This window comes from Lepidochelys olivacea (genome assembly GCF_965140295.1).
Source record: "Lepidochelys olivacea isolate rLepOli2 genome assembly, chromosome: 13".
Lineage (NCBI taxonomy): Eukaryota > Metazoa > Chordata > Testudines > Cheloniidae > Lepidochelys > Lepidochelys olivacea.
In genome coordinates this window covers 34,177,592-34,199,401 of record NC_140423.1, presented here as the reverse complement: position 1 = coordinate 34,199,401, position 21,810 = coordinate 34,177,592, and the positions used below count along the sequence as shown (strand labels likewise).

The window sequence follows — 21,810 nt, the reverse complement described above, 5'->3', positions numbered from 1 at the left end:
TCCCCTCCCATGCTACTCCCCACTTTGCAAAGAAAAAGAAAAGGAGTACTTGTGGCACCTTAGAGACTAATCAATTTATTTGAGCATGAGCTTTCGTGAGCTACAGCTCACTTCATCGGATGCATACTGTGGAAAGTTTAGAAGATCTTATTATATACACACAAAGCATGAAAAAATACCTCCTCCCACCCCACTCTCCTGCTGGTAATAGCTTATCCAAAGTGACAACTCTCCTTACATTGTGTATAATAATCAGGGTGAGCCATTTCCAGCACAAATGAACACATACACATTGTAAGGAGAGCGATCACTTTAGATAAGCTATTACCAGCAGGAGAGTGGGGTGGGAGGAGGTATTTTTTCATGCTTTGTGTGTATATAATAAGATCTTCTAAACTTTCCACAGTATGCATCCGATGAAGTGAGCTGTAGCTCACGAAAGCTTATGCTCAAATAAATTGGTTAGTCTCTAAGGTGCCACAAGTACTCCTTTTCTTTTTGCGAATACAGACTAACACGGCTGTTACTCTGAAACCTTTGCAAAGAAAATGTCCAGTTAAATTGGCTCCCCCATAATTTGCAGGGACAAGCCGGTTAATGGCTGCAAAGGCAGGAGTTGATGGCTACAAGCAAGGCCCCGAAAAAAATCAAACGTAGCGCCTCGCTGAAGCTCCCCACCTTAATCTGGATTAACCCACCCAGGTGGGTACCCTAATCCAAATTAACCCTCCCAGACAGCTACCCTAATCTGGATTAACCCTCCCAGACAGCTACCCTAATCCGGATTAACCCGCCCAGGCAGTTCCCTTTTGCACAGGGCTGGATTCCGAACCAGCCCCTCCCCAAGAGAGAAGCGAGCGGGTCCGCGGCGCTCCGAACGGCGAGAGAATATGCAAAAAGGCATGGAACGGTAGGGGAGGGAAGGAAGAGGGCGGGACGAGCAGACATTGGACCAATCAGCCCCATGAGAGGCGCAGGTAGTGCAGTGCTGCACCCTCGTCTCGAGCCCAAGACACTGGCCGCCCCGACCCATCGCGTAGGCCCCGCCCATCCATAGCCGGCTGGCCCAATCGTCACTCCTTCCGCGGCATTCGACCTCCTCATTTGCATAGCAGCCCGCGATTGGTCCCCAGGCGCGGCCCGGCTCTCTCGCCTCCCAATTGGCTAGCCGCTCCGGCGGCCGTGCGTTGGAGGCGGGGCCGTGGGTGTTCCAAGATGGCGGCCCACGCGGCGGCCGGGCGGGTGCGGAGGCTTTGGGGACTTTGCGGCGGCCCCTCCCCGCTCAGGGTGAGTGACCCCCCCCGCCCCCGCCCGGGTTCTGGTGAAGAGCCCTGAGGGGATTTGCGTAAAGGGCGCGTGCAGCCTCTCTCTGGGGCGGCTTCGGCACCAACGGCGGGTGGGGGGAGCAGAGCACGTGACCAGTTCAGTGCCCCCCCCAGTCCCCTGGCCATAAGCCCCGCCCCATGGCCTCTAAGGAGATCCGACCCTTCTCCAACTAACCGCCTCGCCCTACAACTCCTGGGCCATATGGCCCCAAATGGACCACCCCTCCCCCCCAGGCCATATAACTGTCTGGGCCTAGGACCCTGTCAGGACTGCCTCCCAGAGCCAACCCCCTGCCGCAGGCCATATAGCCTTGTATAGACCAGCCCCTCAGGCCTTATGCTCTCCCCCAACCATATAATCCTGTACAGACCAGACCTCCCCCGCACGCCATATAACCCCATATGGACCAGACTCCCCTCAGCCATGTAACGCTGTCCAGACCAAATTCCTTAGAACCATATAACTCCTGATGACGACCAGAATGTGGGGGTTAAAGGATGGGATGGATCGCCTTGCTCTGACGCACCTGGCATTGGCCACTGTCGGAGGACAGGATACAGGGCTAGAGGGACCATTGGTTTGACCCAGTATAGCCGTTCTTATGTTCTCATAACAATATAGCCATGTAGGGACCAGCCCCGCCCCCATATAGCCCCCCAGTAGGGTTGCCAACAGTCTCTTACTACAAGGCCCTCCCCCCCCCCCTTATTTTGTACAACAAGATTGGAAGTTTCTTAGTTCTGCAAAAAGTAGAAAGAGATACCCCATGTGAATGTAGGTGAGTCCTGCTTAGTAGGATTATTATTAATAATAATGATAAAAATAATATTGGGAGAAGGGGTGCGGTTACTAAGAAAACAGTTCCATATTTTTGAAATACAATGTTGGTAATTGTACCCCCGCCACCATAAAACCTTGTATGGACCAGGTGCCCAGGCCATATAACCTCCCCCGGGCAAATAACCCCATATGGACCAGATTCTCCCCAGTTATATTACACCATATAAGAACATAAGAATGGCCCCCTACTGGGTCAGACCAAAGGTCCATCTAGTCCACTATCCTGTCTTCCAACAGTGGCCAGTGCCAGGTGCCCCAGGGGGAATGAACAGACCAGGTAATCTTCAAGTGATCCATCCCTTGTCATCCATTCCCAGCTTCTGGCAAAACTGATGCTAGGAACGCCATCCCTGCCCATCCTGGCTAATAGCCACGGATGGACCTATTCTCCATGAATTTATAGACCTCAATCATATCCACCCTTAGTCGTCTCTTTTCCAAGCTGAAAAGTCCCAGTTTTATTAATCTTTCCTCGTACGGAAGCCTTTCCATACCTCTAATAATTTTTGTTGTCCTTTTCTGAATCTTTCCCAATTCCAATATATCTGTTTTGAGATGGGGTGACCACGTCTGCACGCAGTATTCAAGATGTGGAGGTACCATGGATTTATATAGAGGCAACATGATATTTTCTGTCTTATTATCTGTCCCTTTCTTAATGATTCCCAACATTCTGTTAGCTTTTTTGACTGCTGCTGCACATTGAGTGGATCTTTTCAGAGAACTATCCACAGTGGACAAGATTCTTCTTCTTCTTTGGGCTGTACTAACCCGCTATGGACCAGCTCCCACTCCCCAAACCATGTAATACCTTACAAAAAATGGAAGCAAAAGTACAGTATCAATATATTAAGCAAAACCAAGGGCACATCGGTGATGTTGTAATTGCATTCAGATAGGCATGACATTAAGTGAGTGTGTACTACTAATAATATCCTGAGAAGTATATAAGGAATGCATGTCATGTATCAGGGGGTAGCCGTGTTAGTCTGTATCCACAAAAACAACAAGGAGTCCGGTGACACCTTAAATACTAACAGGGGCATAAGCTTTATTTGGGCATAAGCTTTCGTGGGTAAAAAACCCACTTCTTCAGATGCAATAAGGAATGCATGGCATGCAAAGTAAAAGTGGCCTTAAGTGATATGGAGCAAGGAAACTTGCTGTCTTGAATTGACTCATGCTGGCCCTGGTCTTGCTTGGAGTAGCAGATGGATTTGCTCGGGTCTCGGTTCACTTTGGGGGAGCAGGCAGGGCCGTCCCTACCCATACGCAAAGTACGCAACTGCTTAGGGCACCAATGCTGCTCCAGACTCTGCCCCACCTCTTCCCCATGGCCTCCGCCCCAGCCCCACCCCCACTCCCACTCCACCCCTTCCCCAAGGCCCCCATCGCTGCTTCGCCCCCACCCTGCCCCTTCCCGCCCCCATTCCCCTGAGGACTGCAGTAGGGGCGGGCCTGCACTCACCGGCGGCAGGAAGTGCAGTAACCCGGCCCTAGCTGCGCCGCTGGTGAGTGCTGGGGGCGATTCCTCCCTGCCCCCTAAGCCAGCCCTGCCCCCCCAGCAGAGGCCTGGGGCCAGCCCCGCCCCGCCCCGAGGCCTGCCCCCCTCACCCTCCCTGCGGGGGGCAGGGGCTGCATAGGGCACTAGAATAGTGATGGCCCTGGGAGCAGGCTCCACATTGGGACGTTAGTAAAGTGGGAACTGCCCATGCTGGTGATAACAAGTATTGTGGGATGGCTGTTGAGGGCCGCTCCTGGAATAGAGCCAAGGAACATTATTTTTCTTGGCCTGCGCTTTGGTTCATGTCAAAATGTCCAGTGGTGACAGATCAAAAGATTTTGCTGTTTTGGAGCAGTTTGTCATGGTGTGATGAAAAGAAAAGCCCAGGTGAAATTACAGCAGGATGCTTTGCAGGCAGAGCAAGTGTACAGTGTGGGTTCGGGGCTGGACCTTAGGAGGTGGGCAGGCAGCCCCTGCCTCGTACTTTGAGCTTGGGGTTAATGGTGGTGGAAATGATTAGAGTGACTGTGGACTTGGGAACATGTTGCTGAGCAGAGACCTTAAAAAGGAAGGCACAGGAGGACGGGGACATGGTGCCAGTGAAACGTAAGCTAATGGAGGAAAGGCAAACAAGGGGTGCAGCGTCGGCCTGGCCTGACGTGAGTAATGGGACATGGATGATGTTGGACTTTGGCCCCATTTGGAGGCAGGATTAGGGAGGTCAGGTGGTCTGGGAGCAGAATCTTGGTGCTGGCTAAGATAAGGGGAATGCCCAGGGAGCCGTTTACAGCGGATAAGATATGCCTGGGTCGTAACCTGAGATGGAGTGTAAGTCGTCCATGGACAGCGCGTGCTGGACAGGGATTGGTTCCTCCAGAGTGCCCAAGCCAATCCCCAAACACGATGCAATGCGGCCAGTGCAGCGTGATGGGCCAGTGGGGCTAACACACGAGGGAGCTCTGCTCCCCTTTTCCACCCCTACCACGTAACTCCGTGTGTCCCATCTTGCCCCATGCCATATGACCAGGTAATGACCAGCTTTCCTCCTTCAGCTTCCCACTCTAAATGTGACTGTATCGCTCTGTAAAACCATATACACCCATTTCTGACATTGCCACCAACCCAGACCCATTGGAGCCTGGGGCCATGGTCCTGCTCGGGCTATATAACCCCATATGGATTATCCTACCTACTATTACTATCCTCTAATCATATAGAGCCTGCTGCTGTGCATCCTGCTGGGCAATATCCCCCATATGGCCCTGCTACCCTCACTGCCCACTGGCTAAGCCATACAGCCCCATGTGGACCTTCCCATGCAGGCCATATAGGCCTGCCCTGCTCTCCTGATGGCTCTCTCCCCGCTCAGGCCTTCGCCACCATCATCCCAAGGGTTTCCCAGGTGGACAACTCCTCTGACTTTCTGGGCAACGTCCCCCACCGCCGGCACCCAGGGGTGCTGCATCTCAGGAGTGTCCGGCTCCCGGCCGAACTGGTGAAGGCTGCCCAGCTGCTGGTGGAGCGTAAGTAACCACTGGGTGCGAGGGGGCTCGGTGCTGCAAGAAGCAGGGTGAGGGGCTCAGTAGGGGTACTCTCGCCTTGCACTACTGTTACTCAGGTGCCCTGCCCCAGAGCTGGCTGCATCTCAGCTCAGGGCGAGCCATCCCCATGTGGTGTTGTGCAGCTGTTACCCAGCTGCTCTGTCCCAGAGCTGGCTGCATCTCTGTGCCAGGCAAGTCATCCCCACGTGGTGTTATGTGCAGCTGTTTCCCACCTGCCAGACCCTGGAGCTGGGTACATCTCAGCACTGGGTGAGCCATCCCCATGTGGTGGTATGTGCGGCTGTTACCCAGCTGCTCTGCGCCAGAGCTGGGCTGCACCTCAGGACCAGTGATCCCTGTTCTGTTCAGCATGACGGGCTTCTCACTGGGCCCATCGTATCTCATTCATCCCCCACCAGAGTCCACCGTGCATGGGCTGAAGGACCAGGTTGTGTCCCTGACCAACTACCTCTGGAGCCGGAAGCGCCCCCTGGAGGCCAGCGAGCTGCAGAGGAGAGGGCAGCAGCTGGAGCAGCAGCTGAGGGAGACGGTCCAGCCCCGCACAGTAGGTGAGCGCAAACTGGGGGACAGGATGGGGAGAAACCAGCAGGGTGAAGAGGCTCTCCCCATGCAGTCAGTGCTGGCCCCGGTGCCCCACAGTGCTGCGGGGTGCAGGTCCGGCGGGGGGCGCTTTCCTCACTCAGTGTTGGTCTCTGCTTGGTTTCCCCCAGCCTTCTCTATGCTTAACCCTGTCTCTCTCTGTCAGATGCATCCAGCCCCCTGACTGACGCTGAGGCGGAGAAGCTGCAGAGGAGGGTGCTGAACAGGCTTCGAAAAACCACCTATCACTGGGAGGCACTGAGGTGACACCCTCTCGGGGTTGTGATGGGTCTCCTGCAGTGCTGAGATGCAGCCAGCTCTTGTGTAGGGCAGCTGGGGAACAGCTGCACAGTGACGCCAAACAAGGACGGCTCACCCGATACTGCGATGCGGCCAGCTCTGGGGTGGGGTGGAGCATCTGTTTACCAGCCCAACATTTTGGCAGGCAATGAAGGAGGTCACACAGGAATGCCTCAGCCAGTGCTGAGATGCAGCAAGTTCTGAGGTGGGGAAGCTGGGAACAGATGCACAGCAATGCCACACAGGGACATCTCGCCCACTTCTGAGATGCAGCCAGTTCAGGGGTGGAGCATCTGTTTACCAGCCCCAAATTTTGGCAGGCAGTGAAGGAGGTCACACGAGAATGCCTTTCCCAGCACTGAGATGCAGCCAGTTCTGGGGTGGAGCAGCTGGGTAATAGCCTCATGGCAACGCCACACAGGGATGACTCACCAGAGCTAAGGTGCAGCCAGTTCTGGGGTGGGGCACGACATCTGTTTACCAGCCCCAGTTTCTGGCAGGCAGTAAAGGAGGTCAGCACTCGCTCTGGGGTATGTGTGGGGGGTCAGCGCCCCCAACCGACATGCGCTGTGTGTTCTTCCCGTTCCAGGTATACAGACGAGCTGAGTCTTGTGTACATGGTAGCTCGGCTGGATGGGGGGTTTGCGGCTGTGTCCAGAGCCTTCCATGAGGTGAGAGACTGTGCTAAGCACTAGAGCCCACTCCCCTCCCAGAGCTGGGGACAGAACCCAGGAATCCTGGCTCCCAGCCCCAATTGCTCTAACCACGAGAACCCACTCCCTTCCCAGAGCTGGGGATAGAACCCAGGAGCTAAGTTTCCTCTAAGCTCTGTGGCCGTGCAGCTGCCTATTAAGCCCTGTGCAGGGGCCCAGGGCAGCGGTGGGGAGAGGTGCCTCTCCCCCAGTGTGGACCTGCCGGGGGAGAGGTGACCCTCCCCTCCAACCCCAGCATGGAGCTGCCCCAGACTTGCCACGGCCGGGGGAGAGGAACCTCTCCCTTGGCCTGACCTAGCCCAGCCCCACTGGGGCTGCCCCAGCTGGGGAAAGGTGCCTCTGCTGTGGCGAGAGGGGGCTGGGGGGAGTCCTCTCTCTCCCCGGGGCAGCCTGCACCCCAAACCTCTCATTCCCGGCCCTACCCCAGAGCCCACACCCCAACTTTCTTCCCCAGCCCTGAACCCCCTCCCGGACCCCAAACCCCTCATCCCCAGCCCCATCCCAGAGCCAGCAACACCAGCCAGAGCCCTCACCCCCAACCCTCTTCCCCAGCCCTGAGCCCCCTCCCACACTTCGAACCCCTTGGCTCCACCCCTACCACATGAATTTTGTTATGTGCACCAGTATGAAGGTGAAGTGTCACACGTCAGATCCATATTGGTGCACATAATAAAATTCATTCCGCACATGGGCGTAAAAAAATAGTCCTGGCTCCCAGCCCTAACCACTAGCCCTCACTCCCCCCATAGCTGGGGCTAGACCCCCGCAGTCCTGGCTCCCAGCCCCCCTCCCCCGCTCTAACCACTAGCCCCTGCTCTCTGAAGGGAGGTAGTCCCGCTCTCTGCCTGTGGTCTACGCGGAGCTGTGCTGGGGCTGATGTGGTTTCTCTTTGCTCTGCTCCCTAGATCCAGAAGCGGTCTCCAGCCTTTGCCCCTCGCACCCTGCTGGATTTTGGCTCTGGGACAGGCTCCGTCAGCTGGTGAGCCTCTGCCCTGCAGGGGGGATATTTCCTGTGGTGCTGGGAGCGCTGCTGGTGTCTCATGCTCCCCCCTCTCTGTGCAGGGCTGCACATGGTGCCTGGGGCCAGACCCTGTGTGAATACTTGTGTGTCGACAGCTCCGCCCCTATGCTGGCCCTCGCTGAGCGGCTGCTGCAAGGTGAGGCCTCCAGGGGCACTGCTGAGTGCCCAGCCAGGGCTGGTAGGGCCCCAGTTCTAACTGCTAGACCCCTCTGCCACCCCAGAGCTGGGGAAGAACCCAAGAGTCCTGGCTCCCAAGCCCTCCAACCACTAGACCCCCCCTCTCCTCCCAGATCCAGGGATAGAACCCAGGAGTCCTGGCTGCCAGCACCCCCCCCCCGCCCCACGCCACGCCACTCCACTAGACCCCACTTTCCTCCCAGAGTCAGGGATAGAACCCAGGAGTCCTGGCTGCCAGCACCTCCCCCCCCGCCCCACGCCACGCCACTCCACTAGACCCCACTTTCCTCCCAGAGTCAGGGATAGAACCCAGGAGTCCTGGCTGCCAGCACCCCCCTCCCCTCCCACGCCACGCCACTCCACTAGTCCCCTCTGCCACCCCAGAGCTGGGAAGAGAACCTGGGAGTCCGGGCTGCCAGGCCTTTCTTCCATCACTCTCTCATTCCATTGCCCCCTGTCCTGTCTTCTCTCCCTCTCGGTGACCCCCACCTTGATGTCTCTCTGTCCGTCCCTCCCTGCTCCAGGTGGCTCTGAGTCCCCCCGGGCCCCACTCTTTCCAGGCGTCTATTTCCGGCAGTTCCTCCCCGTCTCGCCCAAGGTAAAGGGCCCTGCCTGTAGGGGTGGCAGAGAGGGGCTGATAAAGAGGCAGTTGGGTCTAGGGGGGAGCACTGGGGGGTCCAGTGCTATGCAGGGAAGCCTGGGGGTGGAGGTGTACGTGTTGTTAGATTCTGGCTTGCCAGGGCTGCCTGCCTGGCGCCATCCCACATTGCTTTGCTGTTCTGTTGGGGAGGCAGCATCAGAATGCGGCTGGCTCTGGGGTGGGGGACAGGAGCAGCATGAGGAAGAAGGGGCGGGTCAGAGAGGCTGGGAGCTGGGGCGTTCTCCAGTGCCGGGGGGAGGTCTCCGGGGATCTGCCCCACCCCAGCCAGGGTCTGATCTCCCCCTCTCGCCCACATCCTGTGTCTCCCCCTGCACTTGCAGGTGAAGTTTGACCTGGTGGTCTCAGCCTTCTCCCTGAATGAGCTGCCCAGCCTGGCCGAGCGCAGGGAGACCATACAGACGCTGTGGAGGAAGACGGACGGCTTCCTGGTGAGTGACCCCCCTGCCCTTCTGGCCCCCCGCCCAGAGTCCCCCTCCCCTCCCTCAGATTGGCCCCCCTGGCATCCCCCTCCCATCCCCGGATCGGCCCCTCTGCCCCCTCACCCAGAGTCCCCCTCCCCTCCCCTGGATCGGCCTCTTGGTCCTCAGGTCGACCCCTCTCCCCCTCCCTCCCAGAGTCTACCTCCCTTCCCCGGATTGGCCCCTCGGCCCCCCCCAACCCGGCTCCCCCCCCGGCCTCCCAGTTTGGCCCCCCCACGCCCAGTCTCTTCCCCTCCCTCCAAGATCAGACCCTCTAACTCCCAATCCCTTCCAGGTGCTGGTGGAGAACGGGACCAAAGAGGGGCACCAGATGCTCATGGAGGCGCGAGAGATCATCCTGGGGGTGAGGGGACTCTGCTCCTTCCCTGGGGCTGTGGCGGGTACCCCCTGCAATCCCCCTCCCCACCCCCAGCAGCTTTGGCAGGCTCCCAGCCACCTGGGGGAAGGGAGAATGGGGAGACAGTGGGACCCAGGCGTCTGGGACAGTAACACAAAGCGCTGGGAGGCCCCCAGGAGGAAGGACTGGGAGGCGGCAGTTCAGAGCTCTGCCCCCCAGGGATCCCAGGGGGAGGGTCTGGGATGGAACGGGACCCAGGCGTCCGGGCCGGCACTGCAGAGGGAACAGGGGGTGCAGCTGGTTCCCTTTGGGCTCTAACTCCTCTCCTCTTGGCCAACAGGGGGGCGACAAGGTGGTGCATGACCCACGGGAGGCTCACATCTTCGCCCCAGTGAGTATCGGCGGGGTGGGGGGAGCAGGCCGAGGCCTGCAGGGTGGCCAGAGGGAGTTGGGTGGGCAGCCTGAGGCCAGTTTGGGGGATGGGTCGAGGTTCGGTGGGTGGGGTATGGAGAGGGCAGGCCGAGGCCAGCCAGGTGCCCAGTCAGTGGGCTGTGGGGGGACGTGGGATGCTCTAACGCCAGTCTCTGTCTCCTAGTGCCCGCATCACCTGCCCTGCCCACGGCTGAACCCCAAGCAGCCCCTGCCCTGCAACTACCTCCAGGCCTACCACCCCCTGCCCTTCCGCTGGGTGAGTGCCCCTCCCACCAGGCAGCGGGGTGTATGGGGAGCTGTGGTGGGATTGGCCCCAGGGTGGGGACTGCCTGGCTGCAAGGGTGGGGAACGGGCCAGAGCCAGCCGCAGGGCGGAGGGGTTGGGGAAGGCGGATGCAGGGGGCTCTGCAGGGGACCCCGGCTCACCCCCTGCCCACGTGCCGTTGCAGAACCCAGCACTGAAGGAGGAGTTGTTCTCCTTCCTGATCCTGCGCCGGGGGCCAGGGGCGGGCGAGGAACCCTGGCCCCGCATCACCCAGGCCATCCTGGGCCGGGCCCAGCATGTCCATTGCCATCTGTGCTGTGCCGACGGGAGCCTGCAGCACGCCGTGATCACCGCGCGCCGGCACGGCAGGTACCGCTCTGCCAAGGGCCCGGGATAGCCTGGCTGGCTCAGGGGGGCAGGGAATGGGGGCACGGGCCTTTCTCCTCTAGGGGGCGCTCGCTCCCATCTGGCCCCAGGGCAGGGACTGGCTGGCTCAGGGGGTGGGGAATGGGATACAGGGCATTTCCCTTCTAGGGGGCGCTGGCTCCCATCTGGCCCCAGGGCAGGGACTGGCTGGCTCAGGGGGTGGGGAATGGGATACAGGGCATTTCCCCTCTAGGGGGCGCTGGCTCCCATCCAGAGCCGGAACTTGCTGGCTCGGGGGTCCGGACTCATCACCATGCCCTCTTCCCACAGGGATCTGTATCGCTGCGCCCGGCTGAGCCATTGGGGGGATCGGCTACCCGTGACGACGCCCCATGGAGAGGCTGTTCCGGGGGAGTAACCCTCCAGCCCATTCCCGGGGGCAGATGCTGAGCCCCCGAGGTCTCGCTGCGATCCGTCGCCCAACCCTCCTGGGCATTGACATGGGGACAGCGGCAGGGAGCACCCTAGTGGATTGGCACTGGGTTGGGGGGGTCTTCTGATGGCCCCCATCGCCTGTGGCACTGGAGGTGCAGGTGCTGCCTCCATTGAGCAGCGGGGACCCAGTAGGACTCCTGGGTTCTCTTCTGCAGCTGGTGGCTCCCCAGCTCCCAGGTTGGGTCCAATAAAGAGAGCCTGAAACAGTCCACCAGCTTTGGCGTCAGTTACCGTGCAGGGTTAGACTGGCAGCAGCCTGGGAGTCAGGACTCCTGGGTTCTCTCCCCAGCTATGGGAGGGGAAGGGAGGGGAGTATAGTGGTTAGAGCAGGGGGGCTGGGAGCCAGGACTCCTGGTTCTGTTCTCTCACTGTGTCCCTTCCCCTTGTGGGTCTCGGTTTCCTCCTGTGGGCAGCCAGCCCTCCCTCTCGCCTGGCAGTGAGCATGCCCCGCATACTGGGCACAGTGTGTGCTGGGCTCGAGGAGTTACCACTTGCTGCCATTGCCATAGCTTGGGTCAGGGAACGGGCTCAGTTGGTTCCATGGAGCCCCTGGGCGTGACCCAGCTGTGTGCATAGGCTTGGCATGCAACCACGGGGCTGAAAGGGGGGACCTGAGCTCTGTGTGGGCCCAGCTCCCTGCAGGACAGCGCTGCCTGCCGCCCCCCACCCTGTTCCGTGTAGAGCCCCCACCTGGCAGACCCCACCCTGCTCCCTGCAGGACCCCCCCCCCATGGGATAGTGCCCTTTGTGGGCCCCCATCCTGCTCCCTATGGGACAGTCTCTCTTGCGGGGCCCCCACTCGCACCATGCAGACTCCCCACCCTGCCCCCTGCAGGACAGTGCCCCCTGCGGGGCCCCCCATCCTGCTCCCTGTGGGGCTCCCACTCTGCAGCACTGCACCCCCTGCAGACCTCCATCTTGCTCCCTGCGGGGCCTGAGCCCTCTCCCTATGGGACAGCCTCCCCTGAAGACCCCCCCCCTTTTTTTTTTTGCGTGCTGGGCGCTGGGCCCCCGAGGACAGCCTGTTGGATCCAGCACCTGTTCCTGCTCCTTGTGGGACAACCTCCCCTGCGGGCCCCCCACCCTGTTCTCTGCGGGGTCCCAAACCTGCTCCCTACAGGACAGCGCCCCCCATCCTGCTCCCTAGGGGGCTCCCAAACTGCAGCACTGCACTCCCTACAGACCTGCTCCCTGTGGGACAGCCTCCCCTGCGGAGTCCCCACCCTGCTCCCTGCAGCCCAGCGCCCCCTAGCACCATACTGGGGCTGTGATGCCAGGACTGCCTGCTAGGGGAGAGCATCCCCTACTGAGTCCCCACCCCAGTCCTTGCACCTCAGTGCCCCCTACCTAGTGCCATACTGGGAGCGTGGGACCAGCGCTGGCTGCCAGGGGACGCTGACGGTTACGCAGCGTCAGGGCTGTGGCCCATGGGCTGCTGCTGGTGGTGCTGGGAAATGCTCCGTTCAGAGTAAACAGCGGGTGAAGGGCCAGGGTGTGTTTCAGGAGCCAAGCTGCAGCCAGGTGCTGACACCATCACAGGAGCTCAGGAAGTGCTGTCTGGGACCCAGGCGCAGGGCGTGGGGACCAGCTGGCTTAGTGGGGTGGGGAATGGAAGATGGGGCTGGGACACCGTCTGTTGTCTGTCCCCAGTGCGGGGGTCAGGGGCTGGGAACAGGGCATGGGGCCTCTTCCTTCTAGGAGATTGTTCTCTGGCCCAGTTTGTGACCAAACTTCCCAGCATTGCCTGGCCAGTAATGAAGCTCGAGGTGTCCTGCGGCAGTGGGGGCAGTATGGTGATATTAGTCTGGGATGTGTGTGACTCGGTTTCCCCACTCACTGTGCAGGCTGTGTGTGAAGGGCTGAATTTCTCCTGGAGGGAGCGGGGAGAGAAGGGTCACACAGGCAGCAATGCACTACCTAGAACTGTCCCCATGTCACTGGAGAACAAAGGACTGGCCGGTAACTCAGCAACGGAGACCCCATGGAACCCGCTGGGTAGCTACCGGCCACGGGGCCGGGAGGTGGGAGCCAGCTGGGATCCGAGGCTCTGGCTGCTCAGGGCCGGGGCAGCGAGGGGGAGGCTGGGTTTGGGAGAGGCAGGGCAGCCAGTGCCCCTCCCAGTTAACACTGACTTTAGGCCCCTTCAGCCCAGGTTGCGGGTGAGTAGAGGCGGATGTCTTGGTTTGCCAGGCTGGCCTTTGCCATTGCAGATACCTGCTGGTGGCATCTCTCCCGAGGGCCTGCTGGGCAGCCAGGGGGAGAAATGGATGCTGTATCCGGCGGGCTGTCCTCGGGGGCCCAGCACTCGGCACACCAGAAGAGGGCACTGCTGCAGAGACGGCTGGCCACCCCTGTGAATCCAGGCCGGGCAGCTGGTAGAGGTGGAGGGCTGACCAGGCCCCGGGAGGCTGTATGTTTGAGGTCTCTCCATCCTCACCCCGCTTGGGGCCCGGGAGATGCTGATCCAGCACCGTCCAGCTTGGCACCAAACCCCTCAACAGTTGGAAAATCCCCCCGGGCCAGGGCCTGCTGGGTATTAGAGAGGGATAGGTGTTCAATACAAGCATATCTAAGCTACTAGGAATGCAGCCGGTGACCGGGGAAGTGGTGGGGAAAAGTGCTCTTGGGAAATGTTTACCCAATAAATTATTTAATGATGGTGTAATTAAGATTGAAGGACGTGCGGGGGTGGGGGGTGGGGTGGCTCCCTGCTCCTGGGAGGTTATTATTCACTGCGGGGCTGGGAGGCTCTGGGGAAGGTGGCAGGAGCTGAGCAGGAGAGGGAGCGAGGAGCATCAGAGATGCAGTGAAAGGAAGGGGGACAGGGGAAGGCAGAGGGGCAGATGGAGTGAGGTAGACGGGAAGGGAGGAGGATGCCCAGGGAACCGGGGACGGCCTGACCCATCCCCGTGCAGCACAGCATCTCCCATTGATTCCTGGGACTTGGAAGGGTCCCCGGCCAGGCCTGGGTTCGGCTGAGGGCCTGGCTTTGGCTGTGGCTGCCTAGGATTAGGGTTAGGGTCATCTGTGGTGGGGGTCTCCCTATCGTGGGACCGGTTAGGCGAGGGAGGACAGGAGAGGGCTGGGGCTAGCAGGGCATTGTGGAGGAGGGGCTGTAGGGTGTGAGCCCAGGGTAACACCCAGCTGTATTGCACGACCCGGCCCTCCTGGTGCCTGCGGGATGGAGCCACTCCTGGTGGTGAAGATCGGCTGCCTGGTGGCTCTGCTGTTCATCACCCTCGTCTGCGGCCTCATCCCGGCCCAGGTCAAGTGGTTCCAGATCAAAGCGGCCAAAGGTGAAGAGGGGCTGGGGCTGGGACAGCGGCTTTGCATCCACATGACGGGGGTGGGGCGCGCTGGGTATCCCCATATGCACCCCTTTGCTCCTCTATCGTCTATCTCCATAGACACCGCTCTGCTCCTCTGTCATCTACCTCCACAGACACCCCTCTGCTCCCCTATCATCTACCTCCACAGACACCCCTCTGCTCCCCCTATCATCTATCCCCATAGACACCCCTCTGCTCCCCCTATCATCTATCCCCATAGACACCCCTCTGCTCCCCCTATCATCTACCTCCACAGACACCCCTCTGCTCCCCCATCATCTATCCCCATAGACACCCCTCTGCTCCCCCTATCATCTACCTCCACAGACACCCCTCTGCTCCCCCTATCATCTATCCCCATAGACACCCCTCTGCTCATTATATCTATCGATCTATCTATCTATCTCTTGCTGCTCCTCGCTCTCATTCTCTATCCGTGTATCTGTCTGTCTGGTGCTTCCCCTCCCCTATCCCCTGCAGGCTTCTGGCTCCCAGAGCAGGGGAAACCCCCTTAGTAAATAAGACAATGGGGCAGCTGCAGGCATGAATGATACCTCCACCCTGCCCCATCCCCATCACTGCCTCTCTGTGGGGTGAAAGAAACAGCCACACTCAGGGGGCTCTGGCCCCCCTGAGGGAAACCGAGGTTGTGTCTGTCCAACTATGTCCCACTTTCTTAGCCATTGCTTTGCCCTTTTTCTTCTTATCTGTGCCCAGTTCTTCCTCCCTGGGGAACTGTGCTGCTTTCACTCCACCCTCTTGCCAGTTCATTAATCACCCTTGTTCTGTCAGCAGACCTTAAAGCACTTCGCTAAGGAGGTCAGTCTCATTAGCCCCATTGTACAGATGGGGAAACTGAGGTGCAGGGATGCCAAGTGATTTACCAAGCTCACCCAACAGGCCAGTGGCTGAGCCAGAATTGGAACCTGGGTATTCCCGGTGCCAGTCCAGGGCTCTGTGCCTGCTCTCCCTGCCTCTGGCTTTCTCCTGTCCCAGGCTGTGCAGTTCCCCAGTTCGAGACCCACCTCCCAAGCTGGGATCCCCTTGCTCCGCCCTGCCCCGTGGTCTTGGCCTCACCTCAGCCCTCTCCTCCCACAGGGTGGCACCGGCGCATCCTGAGCTACATTGGCTGCTTCGCAGCAGGGGTCTTTCTGGGGGCCTGCCTCATGCACACGGCAGCCGACGCGCTGACAGACATCCAGGGGGAGCTGGGCAAGCGGTTGCAGCAGGTGAGACGGCACAGGGATGCACGGGTTCCCCTTGCTCCAGCAGGGTGGTGCACACACAGCAGGGCCCGTCCCCTCCAGCAGGGGGCGCAGGGACGGACACACACACACACACACACATACACACACACACACACACACAGCAGGGCCCGTCCCCTCCAGCAGGGGGCGCAGGGACACACACACAGACACACACACACACACAGCAGGGCCCATCCCCTCCAGCAGGGGGCGCAGGGACGGACACACACACACACACACGGATCAGGGCCCATCCCCTCCAGCAGGGGGCGCAGGGACGGACACACACACACACACACAGCAGGGCCCGTCCCCTCCAGCAGGGGGTGCAGGGACGGACACACACACACATAGGGAGCAGGGCCCATCCCCTCCCGCAGGAGGTGTGGGGACACACACACACACAGCAGGGCCCATCCCCTCCAGCAGGGGGCGCAGGGACACACACACACACACACACACACACACACACACACACACGGATCAGGGTCCATCCCCTCCAGCAGGGGGCGCAGGGACACACACACAGACACACACACACAGAGCAGTGCCTGTCCCCTCCAGCAGGGGGCGCAGGGACACACACACACACACACACACACGGATCAGGGCCCATCCCCTCCAGCAGGGGGCGCAGGGACACACACACACACACACACACAGCAGGGCCCGTCCCCTCCAGCAGGGGGTGCAGGGACGGACACACACAACACAGACGCAGCAGGGCCCGTCCCCTCCCGCAGGAGGTGTGGGGACACACACACACGGAGCAGGGCCCATCCCCTCCAGCAGGGGGCGCAGGGACACACACACACAGAGCAGGGCCTGTCCCCTCCAGCAGGGGGCGCAGGGACACACACACACACAGCAGGGTCCATCCCCTCCAGCAGGGGGTGCAGGGACACACACACACACACACACACACAGCAGGGTCCATCCCCTCCAGCAGGGGGCGCAGGGACACACACACACATGGATCAGGGCCCATCCCCTCCAGCAGGGGGTGCGGGGACACACACAGACACACACACACACGGATCAGGGCCCGTCCCCTCCAGCAGGGGGCGCAGGGACGGACACACACAACACAGACGCAGCAGGGCCCGTCCCCTCCCGCAGGAGGTGTGGGGACACACACACACGGAGCAGGGCCTGTCCCTTTCAGCAGGGGGCGCAGGGACAGCCCTCCAGGTGAATATGGGGTCAGTGCACCGCCTGCCCCCCAGCGCGGTATCTAACTTCCCTTGTTTCCCCACAGGCTGTTGCTGGGCAGAACTGGACGGGGACACAGAACAACTCATCTAGGGCCAGTGCCTGTGGGGCTGAGGTAAGTGCCCCTGACACCTCTTGGCTGGAAGTGCCCCCACTGAGGAGAGGCAGGAAGAGGGCAACTGTGGGGAAAGATCTGTGAGAGCAGAGCCAAGGCAGGGGGAGCGACTGGCCCTTGTCAAATCTCCTCTCCCAGATACAGGGAGAGAAGCCAGGAGTCCTGACTCCCAGTCTCCCCTGCTCTAACCCACTAGACCCTACTCCCCTCCCAGAGCCGGGAACAGAACCCAGGAGCCCTGACTCCCAGCCCCCCTCTGCTCTAACTGTTTGTCCCCACTCTCTTTGCAGAGCCAGGGAGAGAACCCAGGAGTCCTGGCTCCCAGCCCCTTCCCCCTCTAACCCACCAGACCCCACTCCCCTCCCAGAGCCAGGGACAGAACCCAGGAGTCCTGGCGCCCAGCTCCCTGCTCTAACGACTAGATCCCACTCTCCTAAATAGCCCTCCCTTTGGGACGTGCTCTGTAGGCTACGTGTAGAGGTGGGGAAGGCCGGGCTGGGTGCCTGCATGCGAGTCCCTCTGAAACAAACCATGTCTCTCCCTCCATCTCCCCATCCCTCTCCCCACAGCTGGATTACCCCTTCGCGGAGCTCGTCATCTCCCTCGGCTTCTTCCTCGTCTTCCTCACCGAGAGCCTGGTGCTGCACTGCTGCCACTCGGCTCCACCGTCCCATGGGGCCCCGGACAAGGACCCTGCCTGCTCAGCCCCCAGTGTCCCCTCCGTCCCGCACTCCCATGGGGTCCCGGTGCCTGGTGGCCCCTCACCTGGCTCCTTCCGGGCCCTGGTGCTCTTCATCACTCTGTCGCTGCACTCACTCTTCGAGGGGCTGGCGGTGGGGGTGCAGCAGGGTGAGGCGGGGGCCCTCCAGCTCTGCCTGGCCGTGCTGGCCCACAAGGGCGTGATCGCCTTCAGCCTGGGGCTGCAGCTGGTGCAAAGTGGCACCCGGCCCCGCTGGAGGCTGCTCTACCTGGGCATCTTTGCCCTCATGTCCCCCTCCGGCATGGCCGTGGGCATTGGGCTCTCGCTCTCGGGCGGAGCAGCCAGTGGACTGACCATGGCCCTGCTGGAGGGGCTGGCGGCTGGCACTTTCCTGTACATCACCTTCCTGGAGATCCTGCCCCACGAGCTGAGCTCCAGTGAGCCGCCCCTGGCCAAGTTCTCCTTCATCGCACTGGGCTTCACTGTCATGGCCACCATCGCTGTCTGGGCCTGAGGGGGAGGCAGGACTGGGTGGGGGACCCAGGTTTGGTGTCCCCATGCCCTGCAGAGACGGACTCCAAATGGTCTTTCCCCTCTAGGGGGCGTAGGGTGACCAGATAGCAAGTGTAAAAAATCCGGGCGGAGGGGGGGTAATAGGTGCCTATATAAGAAAAAGCCCCCAAAATTGAGACATCTGTTCACCCTAAGGGGGCGTTGGCTCCCATCCGGCCCCTGGGCAGGGGACTGGCTGGATTGGGGGCTGGGGAATGGGACATGGGGCCTTTCCCCTCTAGGGGGTGCCGGCTCCTATCTGGCCCCAGGGTGGGGTCTGGCTGGCTCATGGGGTGGGGAATAGGTCATGGGGCCTTTCCCCTCTAGGGGGTGCCGGCTCTCATCTGGCCCCAGGACAGGGACTGGGATATCTAGTGGCTGTCCACTGGCTTGTGTGACACAAGCTGGGAGGTTCTCAGTGTGTTTCCAGGTGGCTCAGGTGGCTCCCTCCCCAGCTGTTGAGCCAGCCAGCTCCTTTGTGTCCTAGGAGCAAAGTAATCTCCCCACCACACCGTACTGGGGTCTGTCCCTGTCTCCTGGTGTCTGGGCCTCTGAACAGGCTGATGAGCCTGCCCTAGCCCAGGCTAAAGCAGGGGCCTTTAGCTCAGCCAGTACAGGCTCATGGGCTTAGCATGAGGGGTGATGAGTTTAATTCCCCGCTGCTGGTTACCCGTCCTGCGGCATGGTGTTACAGAGCTGAACTCCCTCCCACTCTCGAGGGCTACAGCCCATGGGCAGCGCTGCACCAACCCCTCAGCTCACCCCTTCCTCCAGGGCTTAGGTTGCCAAAGCTGCCTAGGGGTGTTGGGTGCCTGCTTCCCCTGCCTAGCAATTGCTGTCCAAATCCCTTAGGCAACTTGGAGAGGGCCAGCCACGGGACTCCTAGCAGCGTGGGCCTCTTGGATGCAGCTGATGCCACATAGGGTTGCCAGCCCTCACTTAAGTAAAGATCATGTCACAGGATGAAACCTCCAGGAATCTCGGCAACCCTAGTGCCAAGGCCAGGGTGGCTGTGAGATGAAGCCACAATCTCTGCGCAGCTTGTGAACGGTGGGTTCCTTGGCCCTTGCAGAGACTCCTGGGAAATAGCTGGAAGCCCAATTACAATTGGAAACAAGGCTCCATTTTTTGTAACTGAGAGGGTGATTAACCCACGGAACAAACTCCCTGGGGCCTTTTGGGAAGACACTTTAGCCAAACGTCGGTTCCTGGGCTCAGTGCTGGGGGAACTGGGTGGAATTTAGCAGCCTGTGGTAGACAGGAGGTGGGACCGCAGCTTGGTGGCCCTCCAAACGCACGGCTCATGGGTGCCTGTTTTTTAGACCATTTGTTCAATGGATGTTGCCGCTGCGATAAATAATGGCTTGTGTTTTGTGTGTCTTTGCTTGTGGTTCCTTTGGGCCCCTTTCAATGGGACAGCATCCATGGACCAATGGGACCATCCTCCACTGACTGGATTTTGGGGATGCAGCTGAGACCCGGCACTGCTAAGTGCTAAGTGCCCAGGGAAAGCCTGAGGTGGGTTTTGAAGCCAATCCAACAGAGCATATATTACAGAAAGGCCCACTGTTTTCAAAAGGAATGGGTTTTTTTGGGAGCCTGGCATGCACCCCCTTTAAGAGCTCTGGCTTTTATAAAGGGCCGAGCCCCCGCGCTTGCAAAACCAGACCTCTTTAACGTGGCTCAGTGTGGACACCCAGCAACTGCAGTGCCCCAAATCACTAGTCACAAAAATCATCCCGTGCCCTGGTTCAGCGAGGAATGATCTGCAAGGCAGGCCAGTGCCACGCTGGTTGTGAACAGCATCGTACCACGTACAGCCTGCAGCTGGGTAAGGTGTTCCGTCCGTGTACTGGAAATAGGTTCTGATAGTTTGCATCCAGCGGAGGTGACCAATCAGTCTCCTGCCAGAGTGGAGATGTTTGCCCATCGCTCTGAAGAACTCTCCCACCCATATAGCGCTGTCCACATCGATGCTTTAGTCCATGAAACTTATATTGGTCGGGGGTGTGTGTGTGTGTTTTTCATACCCCTGACCGACAAAAGTGTTGCCAGCAAAAGTGCTAATGTAGACATAGCCTGTTAGGGGCTGATACGAGCTCACTGCTTAACAGCCGCGTTTTCTAGGCGCTCTAAAATCCACACCCTGAGTCACATTGTTTTAAAATTTGACATGTCTCCTTAGTGTCTGAGCTAGGGTAAGTGGGGCAAATTTGGAGTCACTTGGTCCAGGGGTTTCTGAGAGACAACGCCTGTAAACTGAGGACCTGAGAGTGAAACACTGCAGTTGGTTCTGGTTTGGTTTCAGACAGGCATTGAGCCCATGTCTCTCTCCTCGGCCAAGGATGCTGGTTGTACGAGGCAAATTGGTCCTCCTGGGCTGGCCCGCAGTGACAAAGGATGATTCCCTGGGAGACAGCTCTGCAATATCTGCCGATCCCAGCACCCCTCAGCTGGGCTGTGTCTCTCACTGGGCACAGAGCAGGGGCTGGGCTGTTGGTGGGAGAGGGGCAGGGAGGCGCTTGCTGCCCAAAGCTCTCGTCAGGACAGGATGGCAGACGAGCTCTGGAGGGAGACAGTGAGGCAGGCACCAGGCGACAAGGCCATTCCTGGAGCGGATGGGCTGAGGATTGCAAGCTCATATCTCAGATCAATTTCCTGCCATAGGAAGGTACGTAGCATGCTGGCTCATCAGCCCCTCTAACCTGGTATTCTCTTCCCTGCCCCCCATCACACCCCGGGGTCAATCAGGCCTGGTCTCCCCGCCTTTCCTCCCACATCAGACCCCTGGGTCATCCAGCCCACTGACCCCAGCTAGTCCGGGAACCCCCAGCTCTCTGTTGCACCAGGACAGACCCAGGGTCCGGACACTGCAGCCACCCAGCGGGCCCATGTCCCGGCTGGTTACACAATGTGTCCATGGAGCCACTTTCACACCCGCTGCCGTGCAGGAGCAGTTGGGGCTGCCAGTCAGGACTGAGGGGCACCAGCAGACCTGTGGGTGGGGCAGCTCATGGCTGGTATTATTCCAGCCTCAGGCTCCATCCCGGCAGCTCTTCCAGTGCCACTGAATCCTTGAGGAGGAGTGAGGGAGAGACTGGTCCTTGTCACACCTCCCATCCCAGAGCTGAGAAAGAACCCAGGAGTCCTGGATTCCAGCCCCCTCTGCTCTAACCACTAGACACTAGTGGGTTAGAGCAGGTGGGGCGGGGTGGGGGGTGGGAGAACAGAACCAGGACTCCTGGGTTCTACCCATAGCTGTGGGAGGGGAATGGGATTTCGTAGGTTAGAGTTGGGGGATTGGGAATCAAGAATCCCAGGTGTAGCAGAAAGAAAGTCTGAAACATGAGACCTTGTACCAAAGGCCCTGTATGAGGCCTGAGGCCTGAACTAAAGTAGTGGGTCAAGCCCTGCTAATATCAAGCAAAGTTAGCAAGAGACAGGCTGAGAGCAGAAGTCAGGCTGTGCCTGTGTAACACCAACAGACCTTGGTCGTCAGCAGGCGGGATTGAGCCTGGGTCCTGTAGGAGCTTAGTGCATGAGCCTTTACTGCATGAGCTAAAAGCCAACTGCTGTTAGCTAAGGCTGTAGGGCAGATT

General features: G+C 59.8%; 2 protein-coding genes across 3 annotated transcripts; both read left to right on the top strand.

The window, feature by feature from the left end:
* The first annotated feature begins 1,188 nt into the window (after window positions 1–1,188).
* METTL17 (methyltransferase like 17) lies at window positions 1,189–11,265 on the top strand. Of its 2 annotated transcripts, XM_084645778.1 has the most exons (14): window positions 1,189–1,287; window positions 5,040–5,193; window positions 5,631–5,780; window positions 5,978–6,074; window positions 6,701–6,782; window positions 7,730–7,803; window positions 7,887–7,981; window positions 8,547–8,620; window positions 9,004–9,111; window positions 9,437–9,505; window positions 9,840–9,890; window positions 10,095–10,187; window positions 10,380–10,564; window positions 10,892–11,265. In XM_084645778.1, the coding sequence occupies exons 1-14, from the start codon at window positions 1,216–1,218 to the stop codon at window positions 10,977–10,979; spliced, it is 1,392 nt and encodes a 463-aa protein (XP_084501904.1). In that variant the 5' UTR covers window positions 1,189–1,215; the 3' UTR covers window positions 10,980–11,265. The 2 variants fall into 2 exon arrangements, with proteins under 2 accessions (XP_084501904.1, XP_084501905.1); XM_084645779.1 differs by lacking the exon at window positions 10,380–10,564.
* A 2,645-nt stretch (window positions 11,266–13,910) lies between these two features.
* On the top strand, window positions 13,911–19,567 carry SLC39A2 (solute carrier family 39 member 2). The gene is made up of 4 exons (XM_084645558.1): window positions 13,911–14,352; window positions 15,484–15,614; window positions 16,891–16,959; window positions 17,529–19,567. Exons 1-4 carry the CDS (start codon window positions 14,238–14,240, stop codon window positions 18,171–18,173), a joined length of 960 nt encoding a protein of 319 aa, XP_084501684.1. The 5' UTR covers window positions 13,911–14,237; the 3' UTR covers window positions 18,174–19,567.
* The last annotated feature ends 2,243 nt before the right edge of the window (window positions 19,568–21,810 follow it).